This window comes from Spinacia oleracea, chromosome 4 (genome assembly GCF_020520425.1).
Source record: "Spinacia oleracea cultivar Varoflay chromosome 4, BTI_SOV_V1, whole genome shotgun sequence".
Taxonomy (NCBI): domain Eukaryota; kingdom Viridiplantae; phylum Streptophyta; class Magnoliopsida; order Caryophyllales; family Amaranthaceae; genus Spinacia; species Spinacia oleracea.
Genome location: NC_079490.1, coordinates 120,160,755 through 120,174,355, shown reverse-complemented (window position 1 = coordinate 120,174,355; position 13,601 = coordinate 120,160,755). Strand labels below are relative to the sequence as shown.

General features: G+C 35.0%; 2 protein-coding genes and 1 long non-coding RNA gene across 3 annotated transcripts; all 3 read right to left on the bottom strand.

The window, feature by feature from the left end:
* Positions 1–5,291: 5,291 nt before the first annotated feature.
* On the bottom strand, positions 5,292–6,462 carry LOC110788956 (uncharacterized). The gene is made up of 4 exons (XM_021993595.2): positions 6,418–6,462; positions 5,978–6,263; positions 5,724–5,905; positions 5,292–5,630 (listed from the first exon to the last, which is right to left on the bottom strand). The coding sequence occupies exons 1-4, from the start codon at positions 6,460–6,462 to the stop codon at positions 5,292–5,294; spliced, it is 852 nt and encodes a 283-aa protein (XP_021849287.2).
* Positions 6,463–6,486: 24 nt separating this feature from the next.
* Positions 6,487–7,220, bottom strand: LOC130471828 (uncharacterized). The gene is made up of 2 exons (XM_056842148.1): positions 6,958–7,220; positions 6,487–6,871 (listed from the first exon to the last, which is right to left on the bottom strand). The coding sequence occupies exons 1-2, from the start codon at positions 7,218–7,220 to the stop codon at positions 6,487–6,489; spliced, it is 648 nt and encodes a 215-aa protein (XP_056698126.1).
* Positions 7,221–8,279: 1,059 nt separating this feature from the next.
* LOC130459284 (uncharacterized) lies at positions 8,280–12,352 on the bottom strand. Its single transcript, XR_008918568.1, has 4 exons — positions 11,915–12,352; positions 11,277–11,402; positions 10,902–10,979; positions 8,280–8,644 (listed from the first exon to the last, which is right to left on the bottom strand). It is a non-coding gene; the product is annotated as an uncharacterized lncRNA (long non-coding RNA).
* Positions 12,353–13,601: the final 1,249 nt, after the last annotated feature.

The following is a 13,601-nucleotide window of genomic DNA, read 5'->3' as shown; positions in this document are numbered from 1 at the left end:
GAACCATATTTCCGTTTCCGGGAATATCATCATTTCCGGAGTATTCTTTATTTTGCCTTTCGACGATTTCAGCTCCCACTGGAACCGAGATTCGTCGTATCCGAATGTTCATAAATGGAGTACTTAATGAATAATATATTCACTTAAATACTTGATCCGTTCACGTACTATTTGTGTGACCCTACGGGTTCAATCAAGAGTAAGTTGTGGATTAATATTATTAATTCTACTTGAACTGAAGCGGCCTCTAGCTAGGCATTCAGTTCACTTGATCTCACTGAATTATTAACTTGTTAATTAATACTGAACCGCATTTATTAGACTTAGCATTAAATGCATACTTGGACCAAGGGAATTATTTCCTTCACCATGAACCAAGTGAGATATATCCAAGGAAAGATACAAGCGCCTCAAAATAGGAAGAAAACCTACACGGACTTAAGGAATAGAGATCAAGAATTCCATGTAGGTGATAAGGTGTTACTAAAGGTTTCATCCATGAAAGGAGTCATGAGATTTGGGAAAAAGGGAAAGCTTAGCCCAAAGTTTATAGGACCATATGAGATCATAAAGCGAGTGGGAAAAGTCTCTTACCAATTATCATTGCCAATGGACTTTCATAGAGTTCATAATGTGTTTTACATCTCGCTGTTGAGAAAGTATATCCCAGATAAGTCTCATGTGTTGCAACCAAAAAATGTTGAGTTAGACAATACCTTGACATATGAGGAAAGACCTGTGAAGATTTTAGATAGCAAAGAGCATAGTACACGCACGAAAGATGTGAAAATAGTGAAAGTTTTATGGACTAACCAAGAATATGAGGAAGCAACTTGGGAAGCAGAAGAAGAGATGAGAAAGAAATACCCATAATTATTTTCCGAGGTTAGTTGAGTTACGGGGTCGTAACTCGTGTCTTTTAAGGGGGGTAGACTGCGGTAGAATTCCGCGCATTTTACCTAGATTTTACTCATTTAGTGCTTTTTATTGCAATTTGCACTTTAAAGTTGTCTCTTGCACAGTAAGTGTGTAAGAAATAGTTGAAGAAGAAGTAAAGTAGCCAAAAATGTTTTGGAAAAGAAGAAAATCCAACAACTAAATATAATCAAAGCATAATAGTTTTCAAGGAAAGCATATAGTTTTCAAAGAAGCATAAAGTTTTTCAAAAGAAGCATAGTAGCATTCAAAGATTTCAAAAATTCGGGACGAAAGTTCTTTTAAGGAGGGTAGACTATAATACCACGTATTTTTATTATTGTATAAATATAGTTTCAATATAATTATAATTTAATTAGGAATTTTAAAAGTATTTATATGATTATTAAATCATATAAATAATAAAAGAGAATTTTAAGAACATTTAATATTTAGTAATTTATTAAATGTATTAATAAAGGTTTCAAATATTTCCTTAAACGAATTTTTTTTTGATTAAAACGGATGGAGAGATTAAAAATTGAAAAGGATGACAATTTAATCATTAAGGGCATTTAAGTATTTCCAACTAAGTTCCTAACCCTTACTTGAATTCCAAGAAAGGATTAGTATAAATAGACCATGGATACAAGGGAATTTAAACCCTAATTTCACTTTGCCTTTTCTCTTATTTTCTCAACCTCTCTCCTCTCTTTCTATGCTTCACTACAAAATACAATAATTAATTCACGTGCAAAAGCCACATTATAAAAATTCAATCATAAAGACAAAACTTGACTCTTGACACGGCTCTTGACTTTATAATTTAATTAGAATAAGCATCAAATGAGATTCTTGAAATGAAGGTCTAGTGGACCAACGTTGGGAGCCCTCAAAACGCTAAAAATATAATAGTAACCATGTGTCACCTTTGTGACGGATTCCTTGCGCATAAAATAGTAATACAACGTCTTGTATCGCCGTTAGAAGCGACGACCCTTCGGTCATGTACTCCCCCCATTGTTCATAATCAAGGTGCATACGTTTCAAGAGTTTTGAAGCTTATTCGATTTTACTTTACGTTTATTAATATTTCATTCAAAGTTCGACTCGAGACACGATCAAATAAAACATTCAATATTTAATAACGAAACAAAGGTTTTTTTCAAAATCCTTTAAGACTTATGATCAAACATGACTCTCAAAGAATTACTACTTTGTTCATTCTAAACATGATTCTACACGTGAATCCACAACATGCCTGTTAACATGAGGGTTGTGCACTAGGCATGAATAAATCCTATTTTATTTCACCTTCTCACATAACTCTATAAGTGTATACCCTACATGACCAAAAGTACATGTGGTTTGTCCAATGAGCCACGAATAAACTTAGGCTCCTGGAATGCTAGACATTACGTACTTAGCAATAAACGAACTTGTCATAGCATGCTTGACCTTACGTACAAAACATAAAAACTTCTCAACATGCTTGACCTTACGTACAAAGCACAAATAAATCTCCTTGCATGCGCATAACCATACATGCATAAATCATACTTGGACAACATGCTTACTATTTAAATTCAACAAACATAAATCATACTAACATGCTTGCTCACACAATCAAACATGAATCCATAATTCAAATAAACATGAATCACAACATCATAAAAATAGCATGTATTCACATGATAATTTAGTTTGCCCTAGACTTGTAAGTACCTTGTGTACCTAAGTAGTGGGTCACTTTGTAATTCAATTCCAATTAACTAGAAACCTCCTCCTATCATAAAATAAATATCCTTAATTAATCACCATGTTCATTAAATTTTCGGCAACATATTTTACCTTTAAATCCCCTTAATTAATTAGAAATTAATAGTTTTAGCGTAAATAATAATCCCAATTAATTTTTTGAAACCATGACATGAATATTAATCAATTTCATGCATAAAACCTTTAAAAACAACACTCTAATGGTCATAAACGAATATGAAAATTCCAATTGATCATCATAATTAAAATCAACATCTAATTATACTAATCAATTAACCATATAGTTTTAATTAAAACCCTAATCATAGAATATAATTAAAACCATTAAAACTCATAGAAATCCATGCTTTAAAAATTAAACAAATATAAAAATTATCACTCCTTTAAATACTTTCAACATCCAACATTCAATCACCAAAATCCATAATCCAATCAACCATAATCTCAATCTCAAAATCGATTATCAAAATAATAATCATAATTTAAAACATTAATTTAAAATAGAGGAAAGATTAGGAAGAACGAAAATACACCGGTCGACCAACAAAAAAGGACATGGACGAACGATGATTAACAGTGATGGTGGTGGCTGGTGCACGGACGAACGATAAGAGGAGAGGAAGCAGTGGCAGCAACACGCGACACTCGCTGATGTTGTTGTTGCTTGCTTCTGCTTGTGCAGGGCGACACAGCACAGGGAAGCACATGCACGCGCAACAAAAAGGGGAGACGCGGGCAGGGCTGGCTTGCGCGCATGCCTTACCTGCTGCTGCTCGACGTAGGCTTGAGGAGGAGAGAGAAAAGAGAGAGAGTGTGGGTGCCGTGAGAGGGAGAGAGAAAAGAGAGAATGTAGAGCTTAGGAACTTTGTGGGGATTTTTATGGGAATCAAGGGGTATTTAAAGGTTTCGTAACCCATAGTGGGCTAGGGTTTGAAATTCCTTTTCGGGCTTTCATTAAATGTAGACTGAGCTTGCATAAATTGTGTGGACTTGAACTTGGAATTGAACTGGGCTATAATTTTTTAAATTCCGTTTTCTTTTCTAAAACCCAATTTTTTTGGCAAATAATTTATTTTATTACTTACCAAGAGCAAACAAACACACCAACACAACTAACTCACCAGAGTTACTTCACAATCCAGCAAGGAAAGGAAGAGAACTCAACAACACAACACCAACACAAACACTACTGAATACATCTCCTCATGTTATCATCACTTCTACAAGCAATATGATAAAGGATCCTATTGCTAACAACTACACTAGAATCAAGAGTGTTTCTAAACAATTTTGCATTTCTTTGAAGCCACACTGCATAGATAGTCTCAGTGAAAGCACAGCCGCATACTTTGTCTTTAGGTCTAGTACCTCTGCTCTTTTTGGCTGCCCATAGAACCTCTTCCTCCCATGTGTTCCTACTCACACCAGCACCAATCCTCTGCAAAACCACCTTCCAGACTGAACTGGAATAACTGCACTCAAAAAATAAGTGTTGGACAGTCTTATCCTTCTCTTGGCACAGAACACATTGCTTATCAACATTCAAATTCCATTTGATTAGCCTATCCTTTGTAGCTAATCTGTCCAGCAGGGCTAACCAGGTGACAAAGGTAGCCTTGGGAGTAGCTTTACTATTACAAGTAATCCTCTTCCACTGTACTGTATTGTTGTAATGCCTCAAATGCTTGTACATTTTCTGAATGCTATATTTACCAGCATGCTGAAACTGATCAAAACCACCATTGTTCAGAACAACTTCTCTACCAGCCCAAATTTTCCTCATAGACCAAGTCAAACCAGCAGGGATATCCATTGTCCAGAAATTTCTATTCTTTACATAGTACACATGGATCCACTTGACCCAAAGCCTATCCTGTTTCATGGACAAAGACCAACAATGCTTGATCACTGCTGCTTTATTCCAGATAGTGAGATCCTTCAGGTTCCAGCCACCACAAATCTTAGGGAGACACAGGAAATCCCAAGCAATAGAAGCCTTCTTAGAACCTGCATCAGTACCAGACCAAAGGAAGGTCCTACAAATTTTCTGAATTTCCCTCATGACTTTCTTTGGCATTACAAATATCTGACACCAAAACAACTGGATACTGAAAAGAACAGTTTTCAGAAATTGAAGCCTTCCTGCATAAGAAAGCAACTTAGCAGCCCAACTTCTCACCCTAGCTACTGTTTTCTCTATTAATGGTTTACAGTCAGTGAAACTCAGCTTTCTAGTGGACAAAGGAACCCCTAGATAGCTGAAAGGAAAGGTACCCCTAGGAATACCAATAACATCAACTATTTGAGTAGCAATGTCATCAGAAACCCCAGCAATGTAAACTTCACTCTTATGCAAATTTGCCTCTAAGCCAAAACCTTTAGAAAATTTAGTGAAGGCCTCAAAAATAGAGCTAACTGAAGGAAGATCAGCCCTTGCAAACATCAACGAATCATCAGCAAACACCATGTGAGTGATGTCCAGTTTCTTGCATCTTGGGTGGTGTTTGAAATTTGCCTTTGTTTCAACAAAACCCAAACATCTAGACAAGTATTCCATTCCTAAAGCAAAAAGATAAGGAGAGATGGGATCTCCTTGTCTAAGGCCTTTTTTTTTCAGGGATAGGCTTAGAAGGGTAGCCATTGACCAGAATAGAATAGGATACAGTTTCCAGACATTGCATGATCCATTGAATGAAGACATTAGGGAAACCCAACTCTGCCAACATACTTGTGAGAAATGGCCACTCCAATGAATCATAAGCTTTCCTCAAGTCAACTTTAATCATGCACCTGGGAGAAATGTTCTTTCTAGTATAGCATTTAATCAACTCAGAAGCTAACAAAATGTTATCAGATATATTCCTACCAGGAATAAAACCAGCTTGAGCACAGTGAACCACTTTCCCAATCACACTCTGCATTCTGGTAGTCAGTATCTTGGAAATGATCTTATAAACCACTTAATAGCAGGCAATAGGCCTAAAGTCCTTAATTGTGGTTGCATTCTGCACTTTAGGAATTAAAGTCACAGCAGTAGTGTTAACTTGCTTCAGCAAAACACCAGTAACAAAGAGTTCTCTGACGGCATCATAAATATCATGTCTTACAATCACCCATGTTTTGTGAAAGAACAAACTGTTATACCCATCTAGCCCTGGAGCCTTATGGATATTGATTCCTTTAATAGCCTCATCAATTTCTTTCTCTGTGACTGGTCTAGAAAGAAATTCAGCATCATCAGAACTAAGTTAATTTCCATGTCTCACCAAAGGAACATCAATACCAGTCAAAGTTGTTGCAGCAGTGCCAACCAATTGCTTGTAAAACTTTCCAATCTCCTCTGTAATTTCAGTTTCAGTTGTGAGCTTGGTACCTTGTGAGTCATACAGAACATCAATACTGTTTGTAGAATATCTCTCCTTCATTGCACTAAAGAAGACTTTAGAGTTAGAATCACCCAGCTTAAGCCACTGAATTCTTGACTTCTGTTTATAAGCACTCTCCTGAACTGACAGAAACTTCTTTAATTGCCTAAGGCAAATTATTTCATTCTCCTGACTCACCAAATCCTGAGGAGAAACAGATAAAGTAGATTGAGCCAAATCTAACTCCCCCCCCCCCCCCCCCCCCCCCCCCCTCAATGTTTCAATTTTCTCCTCAAGTTTAGCAAATTCTCTATTGTGAAGAGTTTTCAACTGAACTTTCACTTTATTAAGCTTGTACCACACTTTCCATATAGCTGAACCAGAGACTTCCTCCTCCCAGCATTTCTGAACCAAGGGTAACAAGGCCTCATGATCTTCCTCCTCTCTTAGGTATATTAACTTTGTAGGATAAAAGCAAAGGAGTATTATCTGACAACCCAGGGTTCATATAATCAACCACCACATCAGCATAAGCAGTATGCCATGAAATATTACCCAGAGCTCTATCAATTCTACAGTTAATTATGTTATTACCATGACCCTTATACCAGCAAAATAAATGTCCACGGCTCTTAACTTCAGTCAACTCAGCATGATCCAAACAATCTTCAAAGTCAACAGTTTCACTGTGAGTCACTGCATTGCCATTAATTTTGTCACCAGATACCAAAACTAAATTAAAATCCCCCATCACTAGCCAAGGGCCAGCATTTAGAGAGTTGATGTTATTCAAAGTTGCCCACATAGGTCTTCTAGTATCAATTGTATGTAATCCATAGATTGTTGTAAGTTCTATAGTGAAAGAGAAAGTTTTGGCATTGAGAGCTCCATGAATGACCTGATCAGTTTTCTGAATGAGATGAAAAGTAATGCAATTATGCTTTCAGCCAACCCAGATTCTCCCCCAGGAGAGAATTCATAGTTTGTCCACCAACTCCAAGAACTGCCAAACTTCTCCTGAATCTTTTTACTTTTTTGCTCTTTAACTCTAGTTTTCAAGAATGCAACAACCCTAACATTATTATTCACCACAAACTTCTTTATTTCTCCTACTTTATTGGGATCATTCAATCCCCTCACATTCCATGAACAAATATTCATATTAGAGGATCTAGCACACCTTCTTCCTCCCCTCCCCCATCAAATGTGAACTCTCTAGTCACTGCCTGCACTTGAGCTAAGCCAATCATCTGACTAGGTGTTCTAACTACCTTCCTTCTCCTAGAAACCACCCTCCAATCATCATCCTAAGTTGGAGGATTGTTAACAATTTGCCCATCCATGGCTGGGGTGGATGCAATAGTGATGTGACTATCAGCAATCACTGGTTCACTTACAGCAGGTACCACAGTTTGAGGAAGTACAACATCAGTATGCACTTGCTTCCTAGGCTGCCAGACTTGTTTAGATTTCTTATCTACTTGAGTTGCAGGTTTAAATCTGGTTGATTGCTTTCCATTATCACCAGACAAATTCCCTATCACTTTACATTTTCCATAGAAGGGAGGTAACCAATCACACAAGACAGTTTGAATGAAAGTCTTCCCATAAGGGTCTTGTACCATTACCTATTTTGGCACTGGTTTGGTAATATCAACCTCTATAAGCAGTCTAGCAAAGGAAAACCTTAGTTGATTTGTGGTGCAATCATCAGCAAACAAAGGAACACCAATAATACTACCAATTCTGCTTTTCTAAAACCCAATAAATAAAATTATTTTCTCTCTAATTAAAGTAATTAATACTTTTAATTAATAAAAATACATTTAAATAAATATTTAAATACAACTTTAATTTATAAAATCTATAAAAATTCTTTATAAATATAATTAAATATATTTATAATTACTTAAAAATATGGAGTATTACAGTAAAAATTGAAAGAATTACTTTCATCTAAACTTTGTTTGGTGCGTGAATGTTCCAATATTAGAATGATGGTTTTCTTAATCTAAGTATTAGGAGGCAACCTTATATGTACGCGATGTGTGCTGATATTTTTAAACATCTGATTTGATATATGCGCAAATAATTGTCCAACGTTTTTTACAAAATATTGTTTGTAAGGATATTACCGATATCTTACGTGGACACCTAAGTGTTAATTATAAGTTACTAAACTAAAGTTTGATCATAATGCATTAAAGTAATTATTTCAATAACCTTCTCATGTAGAAATAGAAATGGTAGTAATAGAATATATGAAATAAATGTGTTCAAGCTCTACAATTTTGGCCCCCAATCTTTCCTGAATTAAACACATTTGATATCAAGAACTAAGATAATAAGAATTTTTGTAGAAACAACAATTTGTGTCATAGTTGAAAATGGGGAGAATTTGGAAAACCCAGGTTTAAGGCCCGCGGTATGGAAGAAAACTGCATTCTTCCGGATGATCTAGTACAGGACATACTGTCAAGGCTTGTAGTGTCGGTGCAGGGGGTGTATAGTGACAAAGATTTATCGTCCCTGGTCTCCACTTTCCAGGCACTTAACCAGAATATTTGTCATCCAGCAAGCTAAAACTGCAAAACAGTGAGACACAAAACCAAATACTATGAAATGATATCACTGTGTAGAACTTGATCTCTACAAATCATGAGACTGTACTAATAGGGAGTGGGAACATGGGATCAAAGATAATATAATCCGTTTTAAGGTGAGGCTATACACATTTTCCAATTGCAGCAAACAGAACTCAATTACATTAACTCGCCAGAATTAATGTAATTGAGTTCACCGATTTCTAAAGCATCATTCTTGATCTGGTATGCAGTTACACTGACATATCAAATGTGAAACATTAAGCTGACAATACGATATAAACTAAATTCTGAAAAAGATAGCAGAGAATTGATATATATTCAAAGATAGAAACAGGTGGTGTGTGATGCATATGCCTTCTTCAGATACCTCGTTTACTCCTATATTGCTATTAAGTCCCTAACTCGGAATCACAAAATATAAACTATGATTCTTTGCTACAATGTGTATAACACTTGGTGCAGTAAGATTTGGGAGTCACGAATTCAAACTCATAACATTATAAATTAGAGTTAACCTTCCGTTATATTGCCTACACTTCATTATATGCCTTCAAGTAACTATTCCCTCACTTCCTATCTCACCAAAAAGTCCCCTCTCAATACCCGAAGTGTAATACATCAGAGTTCTCAAGGAAAATCATCATATGACATCCTAAAAAAAATCTCTCCTACACATATTCTCCATATAAATTTCTTATGCTAAAACTATATGATAATTTTTTTAAAAAATTGGTCAAACCCTTAATAGCGTCCGCATTGAAAATCAGAGAACCTTTAATGTCGATCTTCTTCATTATCTTTTTAAATTACTACTCCCTCCGTCTCTAGCTAATAGGTCACATTTCTATTTAGCATCGTCTCAAAATAACCCTTTCTAATTTTTATTTTGCCAAACTTAATTTTTCCAGAATAACCCTTAATAATATGACATAAATACCAACTTGTGGCATGGTTAAGATATAAAAAGTCGACCATAAAAAGGAAAGTTCAGTATTTCGAAATAATTATTTAGGGACATACACCATAGCAAATTAAAAGAACGGCCATGGTTCCTGACCTCCTGGAGGACATTGAAGCTCTAAGAAATTACGGAGTATAAAACTTGAAATGTCCAATTTAATTAATTTAATATGCACCACTAAAACCCTTAGCAGTAAGCCAGAAACCTCTTGATCAACCATCAGTTCCAACTTCCAACCCATTTACGCCTTCATAATTACTTCTATCTCCCTGTTGTAGAAACAAAATCCCCTTTAGGCATCTAAATTTTCAACCGGTGTAGAATTACGGGTCAGTGGCGAGCTGATATTTTTCAATCATAAAAGACCTTTATGTATTAGTAAATAACCCCACAATTCCCACAAAACCATGAATTAACCCATTTCACTTACCCGCATTGAACCAGCAATTTGTGTACATAAAATTCATCACAACAACACTAAAACCCTTTAAGTTCGCCACAACGAAAATTCACAATCATGACTACATGTACATAAGGTTTAAGGTTTTATCCAAACTAATCTCGATTCAAGTCCATAATTCTCACCACCAAAACCCACATGATTTTACTAATTTTAACGATACCCACTATCAAATTCCAGACATTATATCAACCCAAGTAAACCATTTATCAACATTGGGTCAAGAAACAAAACAGTAAAACAAAACAACAAAGAAAATCAATAAAACCCACAAACATCATAAGTTCCCCAATTAACATCGTCTTTTCATGGGTATGCACAAATTAATCAAAGGGTCGTAGAAATTAATCAAAGGGTTGTTGAATTAATCAAAATGCAATAAATTAACCAATTAGCTATGTACATGAATCTTAGATGCAATATACGAATAGTAGCCAACCAACAGGTCAATTGAATATTATAGTTGTATATTAATTCTAGAATACTCTATTGAATATGATTTTTTACTGGCTGTTTACTGGAATATATGAATTGATAACAAAATAAATAGTACGCATTTGGGCTGTTAGCATGTTGGCTTAATCAAATACTCTATTGAATTGATTCGCGTATACAATATGAATTGATAACAAAATAAATAGTTTGAATTGATATAATCTATTGTATAATAACAAATTTGCTTTTTACAGTGTGAATTGATATACTAACAGGTGATTGAGTTGTCTTTTTCTTATATTCAAGGTTGTGTAGATAAAATATACGAATAGTAGCCAAGATGATAAAAACAATGGAGATGATTCAGAAGGAAAGCAGACCTGATGGTTTCAAGAGGCGCCAAAATCGCCTTCGACATAGCCCTAGCCAAAGCACCACTAAGAAACTCCCCTACTTCTCTGGTTCCAATAAAATCATGAGCCATATTAGAGCAGCATTTCAGTCAAGTACACACATCAATTCAACCAATTAGACAATGAACTCGCTATCTAATGCAAATCAATCGAAACCATAACCGCCATCAATTTAACCGCAAAAGAAACAACAAATTCACATAAATTAATCGAAAATGCAACTCTCCATAGAAAACCACACATAAGCTAAAACCTTAGTCTGAAAGTCCAATATAATATATTTATATATAACACACATTTGAAAGCTAACCAAACCAAACCACTTGAACATACGAATTATACCTGAAGCGCTTTGCCAACATCAGGAACTTGGAATTTAAGGTCCACAATCTGGGCTTTTTCAAGCTCTACCTGTTTAGGATGCAAAACAACTCCATAGACATCCCCAAACACCAACTGATTGTTATTCTGCAAATTCAATTCAACATCCATTTTTTAAATAAATAGAGATTGAATTTCCCTCTTGATAATTAAATTCATCCAAAATGAAAATTGAAAATTCACCAAAACCAATGTATTTCGTTATCATTCTCGATCTGTTTTACAGGTAAAATTTGCAATCAAGGAATTAGAATCTCAAGGCCTTAAACCCGGAGCTATGTTTGCAATTAATCACAGGAGGATCGACCTAAAAATACTCAAACTCTTAATACTATTATTCACCTCTGTCGCTGTATGAATTACAACTTAATTCACCATAAAATTGAAATGAATAATAAAATTATTTCAAAACTTTCCAGAACTTCAACAATTTCTAAGTAATATTTCAAAAGATAATATGAGCAATTAAGCAAATTTGCAGAAATTAAGCAACTGATTAAGAGAGAAATTAAAGAATAAATTAAGCTTCAACAGATCGAAAACACAAATTTGCAGAAAAATTAAGCAAATAATTAAGAGCGATAATTTAGGTTAAAAACCTGGTGTGAGGAGGAAGAACATATATGGAATTGAGATCGCAAGCTTTGTTGATCTTCAGCTTCATCTAGTTAAAATTAAATCGACGATTTTTGAAATTTGGTTGGGAATGCCGTTACAGCCTTCTCCGCCACCACTGGCGAGAACCATAAATGCCGACGGATTGTCGGAAGAGTTCTTGCCGCCAACAACTGTATCATCGGGTTAGAGGGAACCCAGGAGGCTCCGTGAGAGGAGCACCGTATCTTTCTCCTCTCTCTATTTCTTTGCACTGGTGATTTTGGAGAGAGATATTCGAAGGTTTTGGGTTTAGGATTGAAAGAGGAGAGAGAAATATACGAGAGAGTGATAGGGTCGAGGGAAGGAGGTCGAAGATTTGAGGGTTTCAGGGAAGGAGAGAGAAAGTATGTGGGAGTTATAGGGAAGCGGCGAAAGAATGAACTGATGTACGCGAAGTACACGGTATTTTCGTCTTTTTCATGGTCGATACGAAAAGTGTGTTTACGGTAATACCCCTCCCCTCTTGGCTTATATAATAGAGATTAGCAGGTAGTTTAAGTTAAGCAGGTAGTTTAAGAGTAATAGTAGATGTTTTTCGGGCGTGCTATATGTAGTATTTGTACTCGATTTTATTCGTGATCAGACTATAATTACCACCCTCTTACCGATCCCCATTGAAAAAGTCACCAAGGAAAGCACCCAAGTTCCCAAAATTATCCGAGACAACTTTATTAATAAACTTTGAGCCCGAAGTTTAAATACCTCAAGAAATTATTTATGAGTGAAGATAAATGTGCTAATGCTATGATCTCGGTGTTATGATTTGGGGTGAAAGATGAAGAAAAAGGATGAAGAATGTCTGTTATAAAGAAGATGAAGTTGTTAAAATACCTTAGGAAATTATTTACGAGTGAAGTTAAAAGTGCTAATGCTATGATCTCGGTGTTATGATTTTGGGTAAAGGATGAAGAATGTTTGTTATGACGAAGTTGTGGAAAAAATGAGGGAAAACAAAAGGAAATCGAAAAATGGCACCATAAACAGAAAACTTAACAGTTTCATTTAGTGGTGATAAATTTGAAGGTTTATGTAAATACAGAGTATAAGATAATAATTTTGAAATAATGTGATAAATTTGAAAAGTGAAATTATACCCCCTCTGAATCTAAATGTTTTTCCCATTTAGAATTTCGACACTATTCACAATGGAAGAGAATCTTATGAATTACGTTCAATATATAAGAAAAATCATAGTCACGTGTGATCTTGTTTGATTCGTCTCAATGAGTTTTTTAACAATATGAAAATTTTAAAATTTTTAATAACACGCTGCTAGAGATATTAACGATTTAATATATGCATTGGCATGTGTGCCAAAGAAAAATGGAAAAAAACTTAGAAACAGAGGGAGTAAGATGGTATTCCCTCCGTCTCTTTTTGTTCTTTACGTTTGGTATTTTTCAGTCATTTTAACGATTAATTAATTTGCATTGAGATTCCTCAATTTTTTTTTATTTAAACAAGATAAATTACGTTTATTTATAATGTTTTCACTTTTATAAAAATTCGGATATTGAGAATTGAGAAAAATTTAATGTGTCAGTGAAAAAGTGTGAGAAATTAAATGACCCAATAAATTTAATAGAACAAAATGAGACGGAGGGAGTAATATCGTTAACTTAAAAAATA

Coding starts and splice junctions, on each gene's coding strand:
- LOC110788956 (XM_021993595.2), bottom strand. CDS start 6,462: ATGCTGGGAGGAGGAAGTCTCTGGTTCAGCTATATGGAAAGTGTG. Junction 5,906..5,977: donor TGCTGCAACAACTTTGACTG/GTATTGATGTTC, acceptor TTTCTAGACCAG/TCACAGAGAAAGAAATTGAT. Junction 5,631..5,723: donor AGCAAGTTAACACTACTGCT/GTGACTTTAATT, acceptor ATCATTTCCAAG/ATACTGACTACCAGAATGCA.
- LOC130471828 (XM_056842148.1), bottom strand. CDS start 7,220: ATGAATATTTGTTCATGGAATGTGAGGGGATTGAATGATCCCAATAAA. Junction 6,872..6,957: donor TCATTCAGAAAACTGATCAG/GTCATTCATGGA, acceptor AATTGATACTAG/AAGACCTATGTGGGCAACTT.